The sequence below is a fragment of the Sorex araneus genome, chromosome 9 (genome assembly GCF_027595985.1).
Source record: "Sorex araneus isolate mSorAra2 chromosome 9, mSorAra2.pri, whole genome shotgun sequence".
Classification (NCBI taxonomy): Eukaryota; Metazoa; Chordata; class Mammalia; order Eulipotyphla; family Soricidae; genus Sorex; species Sorex araneus.
The window spans coordinates 53072435-53093662 of NC_073310.1; the positions used below are offsets into that span (position 1 = coordinate 53072435).

The 21228-nt window shown below is 36.8% G+C and overlaps 1 protein-coding gene across 7 annotated transcripts in view; it reads right to left on the reverse strand.

The window, feature by feature from the left end:
• Positions 1-1977: 1977 nt before the first annotated feature.
• Positions 1978-21228, reverse strand: part of WAC (WW domain containing adaptor with coiled-coil) — a 72507-nt gene continuing 53256 nt past the window's right edge. For 6 of the 7 annotated variants that reach the window (XM_055146707.1, XM_055146706.1, XM_055146709.1 and 3 more), the window contains 7 exons: positions 15120-15365; positions 13548-13670; positions 12194-12342; positions 9937-10055; positions 7485-7671; positions 6434-6561; positions 1978-5109 (listed from right to left, as the gene is read on the reverse strand). In XM_055146707.1, coding sequence (XP_055002682.1) covers positions 5040-5109; positions 6434-6561; positions 7485-7671; positions 9937-10055; positions 12194-12342; positions 13548-13670; positions 15120-15365 — 1022 coding nt within the window. In that variant the 3' untranslated portion in view covers positions 1978-5039. The remainder of the gene's footprint in view (positions 5110-6433; positions 6562-7484; positions 7672-9936; positions 10056-12193; positions 12343-13547; positions 13671-15119; positions 15366-21228) is intronic. The other variant, XM_055146704.1, reaches the window with a different exon arrangement.

The window sequence follows — 21228 nt, forward strand, 5'->3', positions numbered from 1 at the left end:
GATGAACAAACGGGACGACAGTGTGACAGAGTTTGTTTTTGGACCACACCTGGTCAGTGCTGAGGCTTAGTCCTAGCCATGCACTCAAGAATCAATCCTGGCAGGGATTACGAGACTACATCAGATGCCAGGACTTTAACCCGGACCAACCACTTATTCTACGTAGTGCTGGGGACCACAGGTGATCCTGGAATTTGAATTACTGTCATCAGTGTCACAGCCGCAGACATGCTAGGCAAGCAATTTAACCCTTGTACTATCTCTCCAGTTTAAGGAATATTTTTTAAAACAATACACTGAGAAAGTACTTAAACTATGTACTTTCATCTTGCAAAAATCTCTGATCACCTAGTTGATGGGAGCACCTGTCTATATATCTAAAAATATAAATGGAAAAAATGTATTGAGATATTTTATTAATGGGCTGGAGCGACAGCAGTGGTAGGGCGTTCGCCTTTCACGAGGCCGACCCTAGTTCGATTCCTCCGCCCCTCTCGGAGAGCCCGGCAAGCTACTGAGAGTATCGCGCCTGCACGGCAGAGCCTGGCAAGCTACCCGTGGCGTATTGGATATGCCAAAAAGTTAACAATAAGTCTCACAATGAGAGACGTTACTGGTACCCGCTCGAACCAATCGATGAGCAACGGGATGACAGTCACAGTCATAGACAATATTTAATACTTGAGAAAGGTATCAAACCTTCCATCACAAAGGCAGGGAGTTCTAATAAAAAGCATTTTTCTCTACGATGGGTACAGTTATAGCAGCCAGTAGGTATCTCAGAATGTTATTGCAGTGTTTTCTGCCTCTACAACTCTTGGGGTCTGGTAAGATGCCAACAAATCATCTGGATCATCTGGACCACAGATTGGTGATCAAAATGCTCAAACTTTATGGGTCACACCCAGAGATGCTCAGGGATCACTCCTGGTGGTGCTCGGGGGACCCTATGGGTGATTGAGCCCAGGTCAGCCTTGTAAACCAAACTCCTTCCCCCACAGTACTACTCCCAATGTTGGAACTTAAGAAATCGGGGCCCCAACTTACCAAATACCACCTCAGAAGCTGTCTCATTCTACTGCCTCAGCTCCCAAAGCTTATCCCATCAAGGTGTCATTGCTCCTCCCTGGCTTATTTACTCTTTAAAGTGTGGATGAGACATAAGTCAGTAGGAGGTTTGGATTTCTGAAAACAACACTTCACTCAGGTGTGGCTGTACAGAGAATAGATTGTGTGGTAAGATGTGTGCAAGCAAAGACAAAGGTTAGGACTTTGGGGCAGCAGAGGTAGAGTTGAAAACGATTGTGGATTAGAATAGTAAATAGATGCAAGTAGTGGGAATTCTCAGATCCAAAGTATATTTAAAAGACAATTTGTGGCAAGTGCAATTCAGAGGCAATTAAATGGGCAGTAAAAATAAAGGCCAATTCCATTTTGGGACTCAAGCAACTCAAGTTTTGATGGCACTGAAAACGGGATCCGAGTATCAAAATTCTGAGAACTAGTTCCACTAAGGTAAATTACCTAAACTGTTATTGGGAGGTCAAGAAAGATTGGTGGTAATTTGGGGCTAGGGAGAAGAGCATGCCAGCAGTACTGGCTCTGTGCCACAAGGAAGGATCATTCCTTGCGGTGCTCAAAGGACCATATGTGGTGCAGGGGGTCAAATCGGGGTAGGCTGCATACAATCCAAGCACCTTATTCCGTACACTATCTGGCCCAAAAGACTGGAATTTGTAAAACTACTGGTCTGGATGAGACCTATTGGGGTAGACTGAATTTTAGGACCGGCCCAAAATTCAGAAAAAATACGGTACAGTGAATTATAATTGGACAAAGATCTCCAACTTAGAAATTATACTGGGTTGACTGAAATAAATGACAGCTATTTAAACTTCAACAGCTATCTGGTTTTGAGTCATGGACATAAGGCACTAAGACTTTCAAAACAGACTGTTCTGAAATAACTGCACAATATAGTCAAAACATATTTATTACTTTTTAGTGTCATTTTGTACACTCCAGTACAAATACAAGAATATAGCCATATTTACAAGTATTGCAAAGAAACTGTATATTCAAACCCCACATCTAAATACAGTAGCTTTAAATTCTGAACTACAGTAATAGTTCTGGTTTGCAGTGAATTACTTCGGCGCCCTCTGCCCTGCCCCCTCCCCTTTGAAATGATCCTTGAAGCTGAAGCTGTGTTTCAACAGAACATATATTGTTTGTGAAATGGGTTAACAATTCATTCTTTGCAAAGTTTTAAGCACCTCCTTTCCAGGACTTAGTAAGTGTGGAAACACTTAAAATCTAGATAACAAAATCATTCATTTGGACTATTTTTAAAAAGGTGAAGCATGGATTTCCTTTATCAAGTTTTAAAAATTAGTTAATAGGAAAAGCAAAGGAAAAAATAGAGAAGCTGGTTCTTTTGGGTAAAGCCTTTCTAAGAGACACATCTCCACAAAATACATTTTATTACAATATTAGTTTTTAAAGATTTGACTACAAGAATGTCTCTTTTAAAAGAGAAACATAAAAAGATAAAAACCCTGAGGTTTCCTAGGGGGCTATCCGTATTTCTGATTGCAAATTATTTGAACCGAGGTGCCAAACGAAGAGATACATGTTCAAAATAATGACAACAGGTCAACTAGGTAAGAATATTTCCAGATATCATGTGTATTTTAATAAATATTCCTGGTTATTCAAGGTTAGTGGTAGTTGAATAACATGTCTGTATTAAAGTGCAATATTTAAAATAATTTACGAAAGAATAAGTGAATCAAATATTGTAAAAATATCTCCACAAAACTTTAATTTTTTTTGTGTTTAAAAATTCACCAAGAAATTCCAAATGAGGCATCTTTTACTACATATGTGAGTGATTCATTTAAGGATGTAAACATTTTTTAAAGCAAAGGAGTAAGGTGACAGAGAACAATAAACTATTAGCAAATCAAACTTAGAATTCCCTTGTATCACAAGTCAAACTGCCATCTGATCAGGACAATTTGCCTAGTATAGCATAAATTGCTCATTTCTTTCCAGGAAAAATACAGGACTCATAAGTAAGGGTTCTTGCTTAACATAGCTTGGAGTTTCACTACATGCACTAATCAAGCCCAGCAAATGTCAACAATCTCACACAAGTATGAACATTTCATGACGATAAGATTTTGTGACATGTCTTTTCTTACATTTTAAAAGTATTTCCAAGTTACAATTAAAAAGTCACCTCCCAGTAGATTTTGGTTCTTAATTACACTGGAACATTTTAAAGAAAATATCCATACCATTGCTTACAGGTTATCTTTAAAATCTGTTGCAAGTCTCAGCATTATCTTTTATATTTTGGGCTCAAAACACAAAGCAACTTAAAAACTTTAGTATCCCAGAAATGTAATATAACATTGTCTAACAACACAAAATAAGCCCTTGGTGCTGGCAGTTCTGAAAGCACATGAATATATCTGCCTCAACATACAAAACACAAAGTCTCTAAATTGAGTACAATTTTTTAAATTAAAGTTTGTTTTTTCCTGCATAAAGAAACCTTTGTGATTTGTTATAATACTGGCAGTGTCATGCTAAGGCCATGTGTCCAATATTTTAGCAGAGGAAAAAAAAAAGCCAAGGTAAATTTATAGTAGCAATAGTTTCTTTTTTTATTTTAATATACTTTAGGAAACAATATACAAAGCTGAGCTTTCTGACCATCTCCAGGTAACAGCAGAAAGCTCCAATTACACAAATTTAGCGTTTTGTGATGGCTAAGAACAGCAGTCAGCACCAGACTTGAACAGTTAACTACAACACAAACATCCTTCAAAATGAAATGTCATAATAGCAAGACAGGTAAACCAGGGCTTAACAAAGGACAACCACTTGGGAAGTGACTCAATCATTCTTGTTGAATTTCATATTTATTTCCTTAAATATCTTATACACAATTTCCTGTTAATAGACTTAAACAAAAGCTTCCTTAAGAAATTAAATTAAGTAAAAATATTCAACAAGAATATTTCTGATAAAGAGAATCCCCAGGTAGTTCAAAATTCTAATATGCACTGACCGAAGGAAAAGAAAAGTAACAATTTTTGTTTTTGTTTTAACATGTTTATTACAACAGATACAATTCACATCTGACTAGCTTTGTTTCCTCTTTCCCCTCCCACAACCATGTTCATTGGGCCATTTCCTTATATTTGAGCAATCAATGTACTTTCAGCACACATGCCCAGCAGTACTTTTAAGTCCATTCTTACAGGGTGCAAATGGATTTCAATAATTTATACAAACAAGTGGGTTATGCTCAATCACTGCAATTGTAAGCTACTGTACACAGGAATGAAAGGTTATAGAAAAGTGCCATAGCAACAGTGCCTTAAGAAAGGAGAAAAAGAGGAGCCTTAAAAAATGGATAAAATCAGATCAAGGATTTCCAAAGGGAATGGAACACAAGGGAAATGGAAAACATTTCTCTGCAAAACAAATGGAGAAGCACTGCTCTCGATCAGGTGCGCGTATGGGAACAGCTGTTTCATGATATTTTGTACATTGCCCGTGTGGTTCAAAAATCGTATCCTTGGACACATATCGCCTGGCGCTTGCACTGAATTTTTGAAAATTCAAGATTTCTGAATGATAAATTAACCCCCCCCAATTTTTTTTTTTTAAAAAAGCTAATTTTGCAGACAGGTTTACATGTAAAAGGCTAGGGATTTAGCCACCTCAGCATTGATTAGTTTTGGATGTCTAAGCTCTGTTACACATGGCTTCCCATGGCTTCACTCTACAAAACATATTTACAACGTGAAGAATACATCTACAAGAAATCTACATTTCAAGGGTTTTACAAATGAATTTTGTATCTTCCCCCTGAATTGACTCTCACAGACCCCGTCCCCTTGTCATTTCCTTTGCCCAGCTTAACGGTCCAAAGTCTACTTAAATGCAGCTCAAAAATGTTAAGATTGGGCAAGAGATAATATAGTTCTTGTACTCAAAACCATGTGCAATTATTCACATCTTCAAACCATGAAGGAGTTCTGATTTTTTAGCTTTTCAAGTTCCTTAATTTGTTGCCTCAAAAATAGTATCCTGAAAGAAAAGAATGTTTAAATAAACATCACAGACTTTTAAGTAATTTGAGACTAATAATCCAGAATTGAGAAAAACTATAAAATATAAGCTCTATTTAAATGTATCTGGATTGCAAAACATAAGATGTTTCATAGCAGTTTCTCAATTAACTTAAATACACAAAAAGATGGTTAAAAATGCTGTTCACTATATTCTCAGAAAGTGCAAACAGGGTTTTTATGTTAGAACCACTTGCAAATCAATCCCATAGCAAAAAAATTTCTAGATTATATTTACATTTAAGAATGATCTCTGGTTATTCTAGTATTAAAAAGGTTAAGGAAGAAAACCTTTTCCAAGTTTACTGTAAATCCCGAATTGGTATTAACCAAATACCTATTTATGGGTTCATGACAAGATCAACCTCACCTGTGAGGTAGTGATTTACATAGGTAGTTTGTGAAATCACTTTAAGTCTGCCATGATTTTGCAATAGATATGTAAAAATTAAGTGTATAATGTCTGAATGGAATACAGATTAAGAAATACAACACACAAAAATATTTAAAACGCTAATGCTGGCATGGACCACACGGATGGCTCACACTTGAATGTGGCTCAATACAACCACAGCGTGTAAAGTTAAAACAAAGCACACATGACTACAATTGCTGGAAAATTAATTTCTCTGCATGATTTTCAAGGGACCTATTAATGATCAAAATTTTGGGCTGAGAGGCTGGAGTGATAGCACAGCAAGTAGGGCATTTGCCTTGAGCGCGGCCGACCCGGGTTCAATCCCCAGCATCCCATATAGTCCCCTGAGCACCACCAGGGGTAATTCCTGAGTGCAATGCCAGGAGTGACCCTTGTGCATCACTGGATATGACCCCAAAACAAAACAAAAAACAAAACAAAAAAAGGCCTGAATTTCAACTCTAACACATGGCACCCTAAAGTCCTACTCTTTAGGGTGTATAAGGTAGTGTAGTTGTAAAATTGTAATTAAGTTACTATCAAGATTCCATTTACAAAATACTAAGTAAAAAAGATTTGTTTTTTGTATGACACCCCACGATACTCAGGGGTGACTCAATTAGTCTGTGCTCAGGAATCACTACTGGTGGACCATATGGGATGTCAGGGATAGAACCTGGGTCGGCTGTGCGCAAGGTAACCACCCTGCCAACCCCGAGAAAATTATTTAAATCTAAATTACTCAACAGATTTGTTACTATGGAATATGAAAAGTGTGTAAAAAGGCCAACTTTGAATTTTAACACTCCTAGGCCTCATCTTAGATTTAACTATGAAAAAAATCTTATTTTAGAAAAAAATTTACCTTTGTTCTCGCAAAGTTGCTTGAATTTCACATACTCGGACTAATGATCTTAAATTTTTTAACTCAGTACAAATTTCTGACATGTGAACACTTCCCATGTTATGGGATTCTTCTCTCAATCTTGATGCCTGCATAAAGAAATACGTCATATAAAATATAACTTGCATACAGAATAAACCAAATTTCAGAGGAGAATTTTAAACAAGATTACATTATAATCGGTTTCCTTTAGATAGCATCATATTAGGATTGAAGGACTCATGACCTGTGGTTGAGAAGGGGTCAGCCAAAACAAAGTTCAGGTATAGCACTGATACAGGGGCTCCACTGTGTTCTTGTGTTTAAACACAAAATATATCTCTGTGACTCTACATGGAAATTTTCAGATGGTCAATTATCTGATAAAAAGGAGAAGCCAAAGAATTCACCACAATGTCCTCAGAGCCCTCATGTTCATCCCAGAGCAAAATTATACTCCGTAACTTGCTAGTCTAGTCGGATGACCATGAGAATAAGTAATACTAATAGGATCTACAATAGTCAGAATGACTGAAGAAAAAAAGGAGGAAAAAACCCCACAAAAAACCCCAATATTTGCTTTTAAGGTACAACATTTTAATGAACCAGGTAGCCTTAGAACAGTATATTTGACCTTAAGGGTCTCTCCAAGCCATACAGTAAGACCTCTGTACAGGATAGCAGTAATGACAACTGTATAATAACATTTTACAGAACTATATAATGTTTTATGAGATTATAAAAAGTTACAAAAGCCCTATAAATATAAGTCAAGTATTTTATAAAATGACTCCAACTGATTATTTGAAATATATCTTGAATTCAGTGGCTCAGAGCAGGTTTTGTGGTGGGACAGGGGTTTGGGGGCCACACTCAGAATGCTAAGGTACTATAAGCAGTGCCACAAGTAAGGCAAGTACTATGTCTCCTGTACTATCCCATCAATCTCCAGATAAGATTTTTAAAAATAGAACTGAGAGTCTCTTTTGACCATCCAAAGGTAAAACATATGCTGCCGATTATGTCAACACACCTGTTTCTCTGCGTGATCTGCAGGCCATCCTTGAACATGCTTTATGAGATTTTCACTGAAGTGTGCTGCTAGCGTAGGTGTTAATGAACATGAAGGTCGGGCAGATGAATTCTGTGGTACAACTGTTGCATTTGATACATTACTACTAGAAGTATGATTTGGACCAGGTGACGGACTTCTCTGGCTACTGGGAAGGGGGTGAAAAAAAAGAATTGCAAGTATAGTGTGTTTAAAAGTAGTTTCTAGGTACTGCAGACATTCCTGATATTTTTTTACTAAAGAAATACAAAACTTTAACATAAAGTATGGTTTAAAAGCCAAAGTACGTACTTATCATGTGTTCCTTTTGGGGGGAAAAAGTCCTTTAACATAAATGCCAATCAATTTTAAAAGAACAGTATTCTTAACATTTAAGACCAGACCCTGTTGTCCTTGCATATCACCAAATACTAAGAATATAAAAATGGTCTCATTTTCAGTTGTATATATGTAGCGGGGGTGGGGCGATAGGGGAAGTGTGTGTGTGTATGGTTGGCCCCTGGTAGGGGAGGTTCTCGCTGCAGGTCATGAAGATGCAGAGGCGGGCTTAAGCAATCAACACCTAAAGCATTTTATTTTATCTTAAAAATTTATTTATTTTGGTCTTTTGGTGTCACTCCTGGTGATGCTCAGGGGTTATTCCTGACTCTGCACTCAGGAATTATGCCTGGTGGTGCTCAGGAGAACATACAGGATGTTTGGGATCAAACCTGGGTTGGCCAAGTGCAATCTGCTGGACTACAGCTCCAGTCCCACTGAAAGCATTTATTTATTTTTGCATTTTCCATATATATGTGTATATATATATATATATATATATATATATATATATATATACATACACCTCTCGAAGAGCCTGGCAAGCTACCCAGAGTATCCTGCCCACATGGCAGAGCCTGGCAAGCTACCTGTGGCGGGTTCGATATGCCAAATACAGTAACAATAATAGTCTCATTTCCCTGACCCTTAAAAGAGCCTCCAATTGTTGGGAAAGATGAGTAAGGAGAGGCTGCTAAAATCTCAGGACTGGGATGAATGGAGACTTTACTGGCGCCAGCTCCAGTAAATCGATGAACAACGGGATGACAGTGATACAGTGATAAGTGCCACATCTGAGAATTCTATCTTAAATATTTGTAGATAAGTTGCAGGAAAATGCACGGTCTTAAAAACAAAGTCACTGTATCACTGACATCCCATTGCTCATCGATTTGCTCAAGCAGGCACCAATAGCGTCTCCACTGTGAGACTTGTGACTGTTTTTGGCATATCGAATACACCACGGGTAGCTTGCCAGGCTCTTTGAGAGAGGCAAAGGGATAGAACTCGGGTCGGCCACAGCCCTACCCGCTGTGCTGTCACTCCAGTCCAAAAAAAACAAAATTCTGGCTGAATACTGTAAAGTCAAACATAAGCATCTTTTGATAGCATGAATGAATTTAGTGGCAAGTAAGAGTAAAAAGGAACACTGAGATTCGCCTTCTTTTCTACCTGTAGAAAAGTTATAGTTTGGCAATATGGTGGCAAGAACCAAATATTTAGTGACACAAGTTGATTTCCTAGCCTACCTATGTAACCACACTTGGCTCTGAATGAACTTGTTATTTTTCAAATCTAAATCTCCCAAGAGATTAAGAGATTTTACCACCAACGGTATTTAAAGTAATGGTGAATGCCTTAAAAAACATTTAAGAAGAATTTCCAAAAATGGCCTGAGTAAAGGCAACACTAAGGAGATGCTTGCTGAGGTGAAGAGAACAATTCTCATTTGCAGTTTGAAATGCTTGTTCATAGAATAAAAAGTTGTATTACTTGCCACCTCATAGCATGAAATAAATATCAAACAAATAATTCAAAGGTGTATTTATTAGCAGAAAAAGCGATAGAGACAACAGTGCTGACAAGGAATCTTCTTAGGCTTCTGAAGCTATTTAGAAAAGACAGCATACCCACTGGGAAATATAAACACAAGTTCAAGATGTAAGATCGTTTTGCTTTCTCAATACGCTCCAATGTAAAACTAGTCATGGAGCATAAGATTATGTAATTTTTCAACAAATGATGGTATTATCAGGTTATATGTACTATCATGCCTCACAGACTTTACCACCAAGAGAGACAGACACTGCTGAAAAGCTGTTTTTCAAAACAACCCGGTTCACTACAAAAGACAACAACCTACTTGTAATAAGATCTGCATCTGGAAATTCCTGAATATATACAATTATATATATATATAATTAGGTTATTCAATATAAATTATACAATTTATAATATAAACTTATACAACCATATAAACTTCATGTATAAAGTTTGATTTTATGAACATCTCTAATATTTGAACAAAGCAATATCCCTAGTAGAGGGGTTGGGGGAGAAAATGGTGTTGTCTCAATACATCAAATGAACTTACTTTGACCGCTGAAGACTTCGAGGAGAGAGAGGTTCGTGACCCGGCTGTTTCTCAGCCGTTACAGGCTGCTGTGTTGCTGATTGCGAAACTGGTCCTTGCTTAACTACTGGAGTACTAACCTAAAATGTCAAAATTTGGTTGAAATAAACGTAAATCATATATACTCAGAATGAAAACTAGATAAAAGCAAAAATTCTACCATTGAAAATTTTCTATTCCTGTTTTTCAGTGGTTTTTAAGATAATAAGAGCTCCTCTATAAAATTACTAATAAACATGTTTACTTATATAAAGAACTAAAGGTTCATAACACGTCTTCAGATCCACAGAGCAAGTCTAATCAATGATCATGTTGCTCCAAAGCTTTGGAACTATCTGGCCCAAGAGCTAAGTTTTTAAAGACACAATTTCTTTATAAAATATGGTCCAGGTGCATTATCAGATAAGAACTGGTTTTCTTCAGTTTTAGCCCCATTTTCTAATACCCCACTGGGAAGTTGAATAGCTAAATAGCTTCAGCTCTAACCCTAAGCAGGTTACTTGTCAGCAATGTTGTTCCTATCACTTCTTTGCTAACAAATAAACCTTTGAATTAAATATACCTTTTTGGACTTCTCATTGCTTCTATGGCAATATTTCATCTAAGCAGAGAATATATCAATCCATCTCTTAAGGCAACAAACACTGACACATACATTTCTATGTCCTTTAAAAGAGATGTTTTACCCTACAGACACCTATAATGAGAGGTCCACAAGACAGAGACATGCCATATTCCGATGACACCAAGAGAAAACAAACAGCTTTATAGAAACCCAAATTAAAGGCAATCAGGCCCATCTGTGATTAAGTCACACTCACCATCAGAATTGTGGATTTTGGGGTGGGGGAGAAGGGTGTGCCGGGTCAAGAATGGAGGAAAGAGGTGAAAAATACGCTCACAAAATCTATCTAAGACTGAATCTTTATTCTATAGAGTGGTCTATACACTTGAAGCACATTTTCTACCACTCACTGGGCACATCACGCCCCCACCCCAGAATGGTTTATCACATTATCATTTTACAAATAGTCACCAGTCATCACACTTTCTTAAATCACAAGTTTAATTTAGAGTTCTAAGAATACGTTTGTTTTTGCTTGAAGTTATTATAATTCTCAGAAGCTAAAAGCAGGGCCAAAGGGATATAGATAGTTTAAGGTGCTTGTTTTGCAAGCAGCCAATCTGAATTCAATCTCTGGCACCACCACCTGGTCCCCTGAGCTTCAACAGGAATGATACCTGAGCACCACTAGTTTAGCTCAAATAAATAAAGGCAAACTAAGGAATTTCATAGTTTAAAAAACCCTTAATTAAAAAAATAGTCTATACTGATCCTAAAACATAAACAAATAAATGGCTTAAGTAGAGAAAGATGAGCCAGAAATAAAAACCTAAAAGTTGTCCTACTCTACATACTTTAATGCGTTATCATTGTTTCTGATTATAGTAAAGAAATCTCTGGCACAGAAACTTCAAACAGTCCAATGTTTTACAATAACTTGAAAAAAACCCCTTCTATCATTTGCCATTTAAAGCTGAAAGAAGAAAAATGTCCTAACTTGTATGAGCCAAACTTACTATCTTTCAGAACTTTACTAAGAGTAAAAGAGTACGATATGACTGGGATTTGCTCTTTAATTTTTGGGCAAAACTCAAACATGTGGTGTAAAATCTGACTGCAGCATGAAGGCCCTGTACAGATTCTAGTAAGAACAGGCCAACAATTTTCTAGCTAAGTCCTGGGTAGACACCCAGGAAACATTTTATTCAAACAAAAACAGTATAATTCAGTAAAATGGGTTTTAGATTAAAAAGACCAAGATTATTTTAATGTATTAGATGAAGTGTGATTGATTCTGATGATATGAAGTTAAACATATATAAAAATGAAGCTGTTAACGTAGAAATACACTTACTTCCGAAAGAGGGTGTTGGGAATAACTGAAAAACTGGTTTTGTAAGGATATCCTAGAGTGTCAAAAAATTTTACAAGTATGTCCCTTATCTGGCTCTCCAATGTCAGTAATTCCAAAATCAAAATATAAAATCAGCATATAAGAATAGCATAGATGACACACCTTCCTACTTAATTTCAGTTCAGTTAATTATTCACTCTACTACCGCACACTTCATTCTTAGAAGAGGTTTTCCTACAATATAGATGTATTCAAGACACAGCAAAATCATTTTCCTTTTCCTGAAAGGTTAAACATACCTTTGGCTGTGATGAAACAGGAGGAGTACTAATCAAAGGTTTGATAGGAACTGTGTTAGTCTGAGGTGTGCTTATTCTTGGAGACACATAGGATCTTGGGGACGACGCATCAGACGTTAAAGACATTGGAGACTGATTAGATGGCTGAGCTGTATAGAAAAGAGAAGCAAATGATTTCAAATAAACCAAAACCCTTTGTAATATATGTGGGAGAGAATACAGCATCTCTCCACATGCCTCATGCTGCCCTCTCAGCCCCTTAAATTCCCTTTCAAAAGAAAATTCATCTTATTAAATCAAAGTCTGAGATATTCAATGATGCCACGCTGATTTCACTAGATAAGCATACCATTACATTAGTGTAATGCTAATTTTTCACACTGGAACGAGAACGTAAGCTATGATCTCTTCACACATGGGCAGGCTTTTTATGTCTAATCTTCACTCCTCGATCTTTTCTAAGTTTTGGGAGTCTCTTGCTTTTTGAGATTAGCCAGAAAGTTGCTGAAGTCCTTTCACTATTATACTTTAATTTTACACCAGGAATTCTTGTTATCAATGTTCTCAGGTCTGAGAAAGGAGTCTAATGAAGGACAGTAGTACAGCCCTGCCCCCGCCCGCCCACATTTCTTTAGCGCTTCTTTCCATCAGAGAAGAGGGACAGCTACATTAAAACAGGACTCGCATATTTCTGTATCTCTGAACAAAAAAGCATTTAACATCAGTTTCAGACCAAAATCCACTCTTAAATATATTATTTTTACTTATACCAAATGTATTTGGAGCCAACTATATCAGTTAGTCCTGAATTAAACATATATTATAAATTTATGTGATGGCAACACAAAGTATAAAAAACAAAAAAAAACTCTGTAAGGGTTAGATACTATAGCTGGTAGGTACTTGCCCTGCCTTGTATGCGGCTGACCCGGATTTGATCCCTGGTCCCTATATGGTCCTCTAAGCCCACCAGGAAGAATTATCCATGAACATCAAAATAAACAATTTCACTATAGCTATCAAAAAAAAGAAGAAGAAGAAAAAAAGAAACTCTTGGGGCTGGAGGACAGCACAGCAGGTAGGGCATTTGCCTTGCACATGGCCGACCCAGGTTCAATTCCCAGCATCCCATATGGTTCCCCAAGCATCGCCAGGAATAATTCCTGAGTGCATGAGCCAGGAGTAACCTCTGTGCATTGCCAGGTGTGACCCAAAAAGGAAAAAAAAAAAAGGATAAGAAAAAGAAAAATCTCTTGCCAATCTTTTCAAAGGCCAAAACAGTATACAGTAAATAGTAACATTAAAAAAATAAATCATGATTCCAATTTTTAGATAATTTTATGAGTATAAATACCTTGTGTGGAGAGCTGAGCAGCCTGAGATATCAGAGAAGTTATGTTGAAAGCAGATGGTCCAGCAGTAAGAAACTTATGAATTATAGACTGCAATGAGGCTTGCGTCACAGCAGCTGTAAGAACTAAGAAAACACATCTAAGTTAAACAAACATTAGTAACAACTTTCAAGAACTAAAAAAAAAAAAAAACTCAGGAAAGTGTTTCAAATAAAAACTCTCAAAAGTTTACGAAACAGAATATAAAACAGGTCTAAAGATTTGAAATAAAAGCACAGGAAAAAGTATTTAATATGTTTATGATAGTCATGTAGTAGTTCCCTTCACACTATAAACTCTGTGTGTTGAGTTAAAAGAAAACCTCTTTATGACAGTTTCATTCAAGTCTCTTCACTGGAACTTACACTAGAAACCTCTCATATCTAGGTAAAATGCTTGGCACATTACTTAGCACTAAGCAGGTACTGGATACTTAGTGCATCTGCTTATGAGAAAAACTAATCATTTAAAACCTAAATCAAAACCTCACAAAAATTAATATGTATATACATATAAAGTTGGTGCATAGTTTAGAATATCAGCTATTTTCAAAGCATGCATAGTTATTAACAGGGTTCTGTAAGTCTTCCCTAAACCTATCCAACATAGCTCTCTCATGCCCATCAAAACATTCATCAAACAAGAAAATGGCATAATTAAATACAGATTTTGGGGTCACACCCAGCAGTGCCTTAAGTTACCACTCCTAGTTTAATGCTTAGAGGGCAGAGGGGAAGCAGGGGTCATAGCTGCAGTGCTCAGACGACCATGAAAGGTTGGGAAGCACACTGCTTGCAATATAAGCTCTAACCCATTATCAGTACAAGAGTGGTATACCCATCATTAAAAAAAAAAAATTACAGAAGGTAAATTAAGATTAATGACCAGCAAGCCTAAATAGAAAAAGAAATTAACCACTCAGCAATACCATTAACTATATATATTATATAGTTACACATTACATATATAAAACTGTAAGTGAAATAGAAATATTTAACCACGCTCTTATAATTCAGTGACTCTAAATGGTTTATGAATTAAAATTATACTTTATTCCACCTTAATTTGAGGCAGTGCTTAAATACAATATTAAAAAGCAAAGTTAGAATACAAATTGCAATTAAGAAAAATAAAGTAGAATCCCATTATTACTACTCAAAATTATCTATTATACTATCAGGGGACTTACCTATATTTCTATTCTTAGTAATTAATATTTTAAAATTTCAAATAATCATTTACCCATTTATAGGAAACTCTAAGACCTATTAGAAATGAAATTTTCAAATTTCATTCTTAGTTTTAGTAAGTACTTTCAACTACAAAACCTAATTTAAATAAAGAATGACTTTTTAAGTTCATATTAAGCCTGGAAAAACAGTGAAGGAAACAAAATTTTAAGAGAAGTTTGGAAGTTTCAAAACAAAATTCAAATGTTAATATAAAAATGAAACAAGTATACTAAATTAGGGACTTTACTAATTGCATAACTTGCACAATACAGACTGCTTTGTAAACCTACTATAAAAATTTACCTTCATTTATTTTGGATATGTCCACATTAGAATTATTAAGTTGAAGCGTGGCTTGCAAAGCAGGAAGCAATTGTCTAAGAAGATTTGGGTCCTGAAGTAATGGAGGTATTGGAGACTGTGGAACAGGAGAAACAGGGATTGCTGAAGCAGATGTTGGAGGTGCCGATGTGGGGTTCAGCCCAGAGGCAGAAGATGTGGAAGGAGTTGTGCAAGAATGTGATACAGTTTTGTCTCCAGATGCAGATTCTACATAAAATAAAAAGATAAAAGGGCTAAAAAAACAGTGCGTTTGAATGGAGAAAAACTGAAAGTCAATCTCAAATCAACAACTTCCATGTCCCAGGCACCTAACACAGTAATCATTTAGTCTTTCCGTGGGATGGGGTTCATGTAGATACAGACGCCCTGTAAAGTTATTTTATCCCAATTTCATAGGTAAGAAGACTCAACAAATAACAGTAACCATAGTATTTGGTAAAACAGTAATAGTTTAATCACACCCATGCCTTAAATTTATACTTTGCCGACTAGGAATACTATTCTGAACAACTTAATTGTTTTCAGCTTTTAGACCATTCCCAGTGATGAGTATGTAGTGCCAGGAGTCTGTGCCTTAAGTGCTGTACCATGTCTGTGGCACCTGAGCAGTGAAGTTTTAGCTACATCTTAAAATAGGCTTTATTTGGAGCTACAGAGATAGTACTGCTATGAATATTGCCTTAGCACTCCTAGGGTAACACTGCTACAAGTAATTCCTGAGCACAAAGCCAGAATAACCCTGAGAACGGCTGGGTGGGTGTGGCTCTAGAGCCTAAAAGTAAGTTTTTAAAAGACTTTATTAAGATAAAGGAGCAGTACAGTTCTCCAGAAATCTAACTTCTTATGTCTGATAAAATTTTAGAATTTTATGTCTGATAAAATAACTTCAGCTGGAATATTTACAGCCACAAGTAACAGCTAAATATGGCAAAGACTTTCATACAAATCAGGCAAGGCACCATCACATTAAGCGTACCAAGTTTTTGATAATGAGAAGACTCCCTTTATTTTAGAAATGACATACTACTCTTATAAATTAAATGTATAAAGAACTCTACTGATATCGTTTACGGATTATCAAAACTTAAAAGTCATTTCCATAACAAAACCAAACAAAAATTACAAAAAAATCCCGTAATATCTGTATTCAGAACTAAAATATGCACTAGAACATTATCTAAAAGCTGCCATTGCAAGTGATTTATACAGACTCAACATAGGAAGTATTAACAAATTCCCTGCTTACATCTGGAAGAAAGTGTCAAAGAGAGCGCACAGGAGCTAAGGGGCATGCCTTCCACCTATGTGGCGGACCTTGGTTTGATCACAGTGCAAATGATCCTGGAGCACTACCAGGACTGCAGCACTGAGGAGACAGGAATAAACCCCTAAGTGTCACAAAGTGGCCCCCAAACCAAAACCAACCAAACAAAAAAGACCTGGAAACAGAAACACTGTGGCCTGCCTTGTCAGACATTTAAACTAAGATGGGGGCAGAGGGGAGAGTGAGGGGTGATCACCAGGGCAAGCAGAATATCAAGAAGCAGGAAATTAAAAAAAAAAAACAAGCATAAAAACCCAATTATATACAAAGTACGGGGGCAAGTATTTTATGGAACTCCTATAAATCCAAAAAGACAAACTCACAGTATAAAAAAGAGCTGCAAAAATACATTTTAAGAAGAAAACGGAATGGCTTTAAAACCACAGAAACTGCTTGGTTCATCATAAATTAAGAGGAAGGATATCCTTTCACATACTTCATACTGAGAAAGGGGGGGGAGGCAGCGGGGCGCACACACGGCTGTGCTCAGGGCTCATTGCTGGTGGGGCAAAGGGAAACCATACGGATCAAATTTGGTTCAACACTGGTTCAACAAGGCCAATCGCTGTATCAGCTGTGCTATCACTTTGGCACCTCCCCCCTTTTTTAAAAAAAGTATGACAAACAGATGTCAACAAGGAGTAATGAAAATGCAAGCCTTTCTACTCAGAACATAAGTAAAACATAATCACACTGGAAAATAATCTAATTTAGAAAAGTTGGAGAAATACTTTTTGACCCAGTTTCTCCAACAGTTATGTTGTCTCTGGTATATGTAAAGAAGGAAATATATTTAACAATTTTCAACAGAATTATGTTTGATTTTTAGAATTTTTGATGCTCTGGGGCTATTTCTTATTCCATACTCAGGAGTGACCCTGGACAGTGCTGGGGGGAGGGGATTTGTACACAGGCTAGTAGGATGCAAAGCCTTAACCCACACTTTCTTTGTACTCTAATCTCTGCCCCGTATTTGTTACATCTTATTTTACTTTTTGGGTCACACCTGATGACACTCAGGAATTACTCCTGGTGATACTCAGGGGACCATATGGGATACTGGAGATCGGACGTGGGTTGGGTCACCACATGCAAGGCAAATGCCCTGCCTGCTGTACTACTGTTCCCGGCCATCACTTCCAGGTTTTGTTGTGAATTAATAAACAAGTGTAAAAAATTGTTGAATGATATACAATGTCCTTGGAAAATTGCTGAGTTATTACATTTTATATTACTGCTTTCTTCAGATCATATTCCCTTAAGAATCATCCTAGAAAATAGCAAAGGGACATTTTGATTAATGTATAGAATGAAACAAGTATTATATGCCTGAAATGATCCTTACTCTAACTAGAATACTGGGGACTTTTCTACTCTTTCTTTCTTTCTTTCTCCTCTCTCTCTCTCTTGATTTTTGCGTCACACCCTGCAATGCTCAGGGGTTACTCCTGACCCTTGCACTCAGTAATTACTCCTGGTGGTGCTTGGGGAATCATATGGGATGCCAGGGATTCTGGGTCAGTGACATGCAAGGCAAACGCCTTACCCGCTGTACTACTGCTCCAGCTCCCCTTTCTACTTTTAATATTTTAAGTTTAGGAAAGGAAAACGCGTGTTTTAAATTAATTTTCGATGCTATTAAATCTATTCACAGATTTAAAAAAATGAAAATATTTTAAAATCCTTCCAATTCAAGAAAATACACTACAATATTAGTATTTATTTACCCCTAGGATAAATTTCCTTTTGTAGATTTTTGAGATTACAAATAGTATGGAAGCCAACTGTTACTACTCAGAAATTCCTGAACAAATGTCCCCGACTCTTTTCTTGGGTATGTCATACCCAGTGGTGCTCCGACGATCATATGGGATTCCAGAGATCAAACCCGGGCGTGCCGCATGAAAGGCCCCAAATGGCTATTTCTTAAGGCAAGAATTTCTCTATTAAAAGACCTCATTAGTTCTCAACAGAGTGCTTTTTTAGAATTTTAATGTTGAAATTAAAATAGATACCAGACTCCACCCAACCTAACAGTGCTTGGAAAAGACCAAGCAAATTTGAACTTGCAATACCACATGAGTGATTTTGGCACGCCTTGCTGGTTATGGGGAGGATGGGAAAAAATCCTGTAACTTTTACCGAAGAACATCAAAAATTTAAACATAGCATGGCATAGAATAATGAAAAGACCAAAGACAAGAAAGCTAAAACACTTTTTAGATAAGTCTTTTTACACACTAGGAAACACCGTTTCCTCCTAAAATGTTCTTTTCCCTAAGACTCATAAAAATGCCCTTCTGAAGTATGTATCACAATAAAGTGAGTCACTAAGTTTAGTAATTTATATATAAACTGTAAACACAAAAAGCCATTTTGCCCTAACCGATATTTCATGTTATACGACATCAAATATGATTTCAATTATATCTGTAGCCTAGTAAAAAACAGAAGTTGGCACCATCATACTTGTTGACTGGGTGCTTCTCTTAATCTATGAATTCAAATCCTGACATAATGGGAGTTGAGGTCTGAGAGAGTACAGCAGGTAAGATGCTTGCCTGGCACAAAACTGACCTAGGTTCAATTCCCTGCGCCATATATATGGTGCCCCCCCAAGTCTCAACAGTAAACCTTGAGCAGAGCCAGAAGAGCACAGCTGGTATAGCCCCGTTGCCTCCCCCCTCCCACCCACAGCTGGCCCCCAAACCCCCAAGACAATGGGTAGAAAAGTATAAAGTTTCCATAAATAGCTGGCCACATGAACAATTAACATCTTACTTTATGTTATTTTCATAAAGGTAGGTCACACTATAGTCTTTTGAGAAATTAACTTGTATACACATATGCAATCTGTCAGGATGTGAAGCTAATGTACTTATTTACTAACTTGCTTACACAGACTTCTGCTAAACTAAAAATGAATTTTAAAAGCCGTATTTTTTGAAAATAGCTGAAGGTAAAGATGTACTTTTAGAGAATAAATGTAGTGTTTTATATCTTATTACAATAGCCTCTAGAGGCTTTTTTGAGAGTATCAGCCTCTTGTTATACATTCCTTAAATGAAACTTTACCAAGCCTCTTTTTAAGAGGTTCTCCAAAATGAGTCTGCTTTGAAATGGAATGGTATTAAGTTTCAGCTCTAGTGGCATTGTGATACTTGTGTAACTGCATCTCTGCACTAACATTTAGTGATCTCTAAGCTACTTGAAGATTTAAGAAATTTAATTCACTTTGCCTTGTTTCTCTGACTTCTGGTTTCCTAACCAATTCTTTTCTTTAGAATGAAACACAATAAGCATGTTACTCCCATTTTAGTTTGAATTGAGTCTGTTTTGTAAAACCTCTATCTCTCCCTTTGTTTAGAAGTATAATTATTTGGGGCGGAGCGATAGCACAGCGGGTAGGGCGTTTGCCTTGCATGCAGCCGACCCGGGTTCGATCCTCGGCATCCCATATGGTCCCCCAAGCACTGCCAGGAGTAATTCCTGAGTGCAAAGCCAGGAGTAACCCCTGAGCATTGCTGGGTGTGACCCAAAAAGCCAAAAAAAAAAAAAAGAAGTATAATTATTCATTTTTATTACCCATTTTTACCAGTAGAGGGAATAATCTACCATAACCTGTTACTTAAACTAAAATTCTGATTACTTAAAAACCAGTATCCCTCACCTCTTTTAATCACTCATCCTTTCAAAACAAAACTCAAAACCAGTTTAGGAGGCTGAAGAGACAGTCCATTGGGTAGCCTTGCATGCAGCTGACCTGGGTTCAATCCTCAGCATCCCATTTGGTCTTCGGAGCACCACCAGGAGTTACTTCCTGAGTGCAGAGCCAGTGGTAATCCCTGAGCATAGCTGGTGTGGCACACTGGCCTCTCCCCTCCCAATCAAGTTTCCCTCTAATCTACATTTTCCTGACATGCCAAAATATATCTTTTTAAATGTACAACAATATCTAAAGAGATATTTAATTTTATTTCTTATAATTAAAATCATTATCCTAAAACATAAATAATTCAACATTTTTGAAACTGTAACAAATTTTGCATAAATGACCTCCATTAACAATGTTCCAGTTACATTCTCCTGTCCCCATATTCAACTGTTCTTAATGGCCACTAACTAATGGGATAATAAAAATCAAAACCAGCCAACTCATTTTAATATTAATTTTTGGTGTGTATCATCTATCTCTTGAAATGTTTTAATGCTGGTAAATTAGAGTCCATTATCATATAAGCATCACTATTACACAATTCCAAAACTATATCATCTCTTCAAACAGTGATTCAGTTTTAACAGTGACTTCACATTTATCACCCCCTCCCTATTTCCCCGGAAACACGATTTGTCTGCTAACTCTAGGTGCCTCATATAAATACGGTATTTGTTCTTTAGTTTCACCTAGTTTCACTTTAGTTTCACTTAAACGATTTGTGATGCCAAATCTATCAGAATTTTATTATCTAAGGGTACAGATGTTACATGTATACATTGTATCACCTTTTGTTTATCCTCCTACTGATAGACACTTGTATTGCTTCTATCATTTCCCTATGATTCATAAACTAGGTAAGGAATTGCTGGGTTCCGTGGTCATTTTGTTTTTACTTTCTGAGGTGCTGCCAAACAGTTTTGCACAGTAACAACATGATTTTAGATTCCATAACAGCAACACAGTAGGGTTACAATTCCTACACACCCTCAAAATCACCTTATTTTCCGTTGTTTTAGATGCATGCCAGT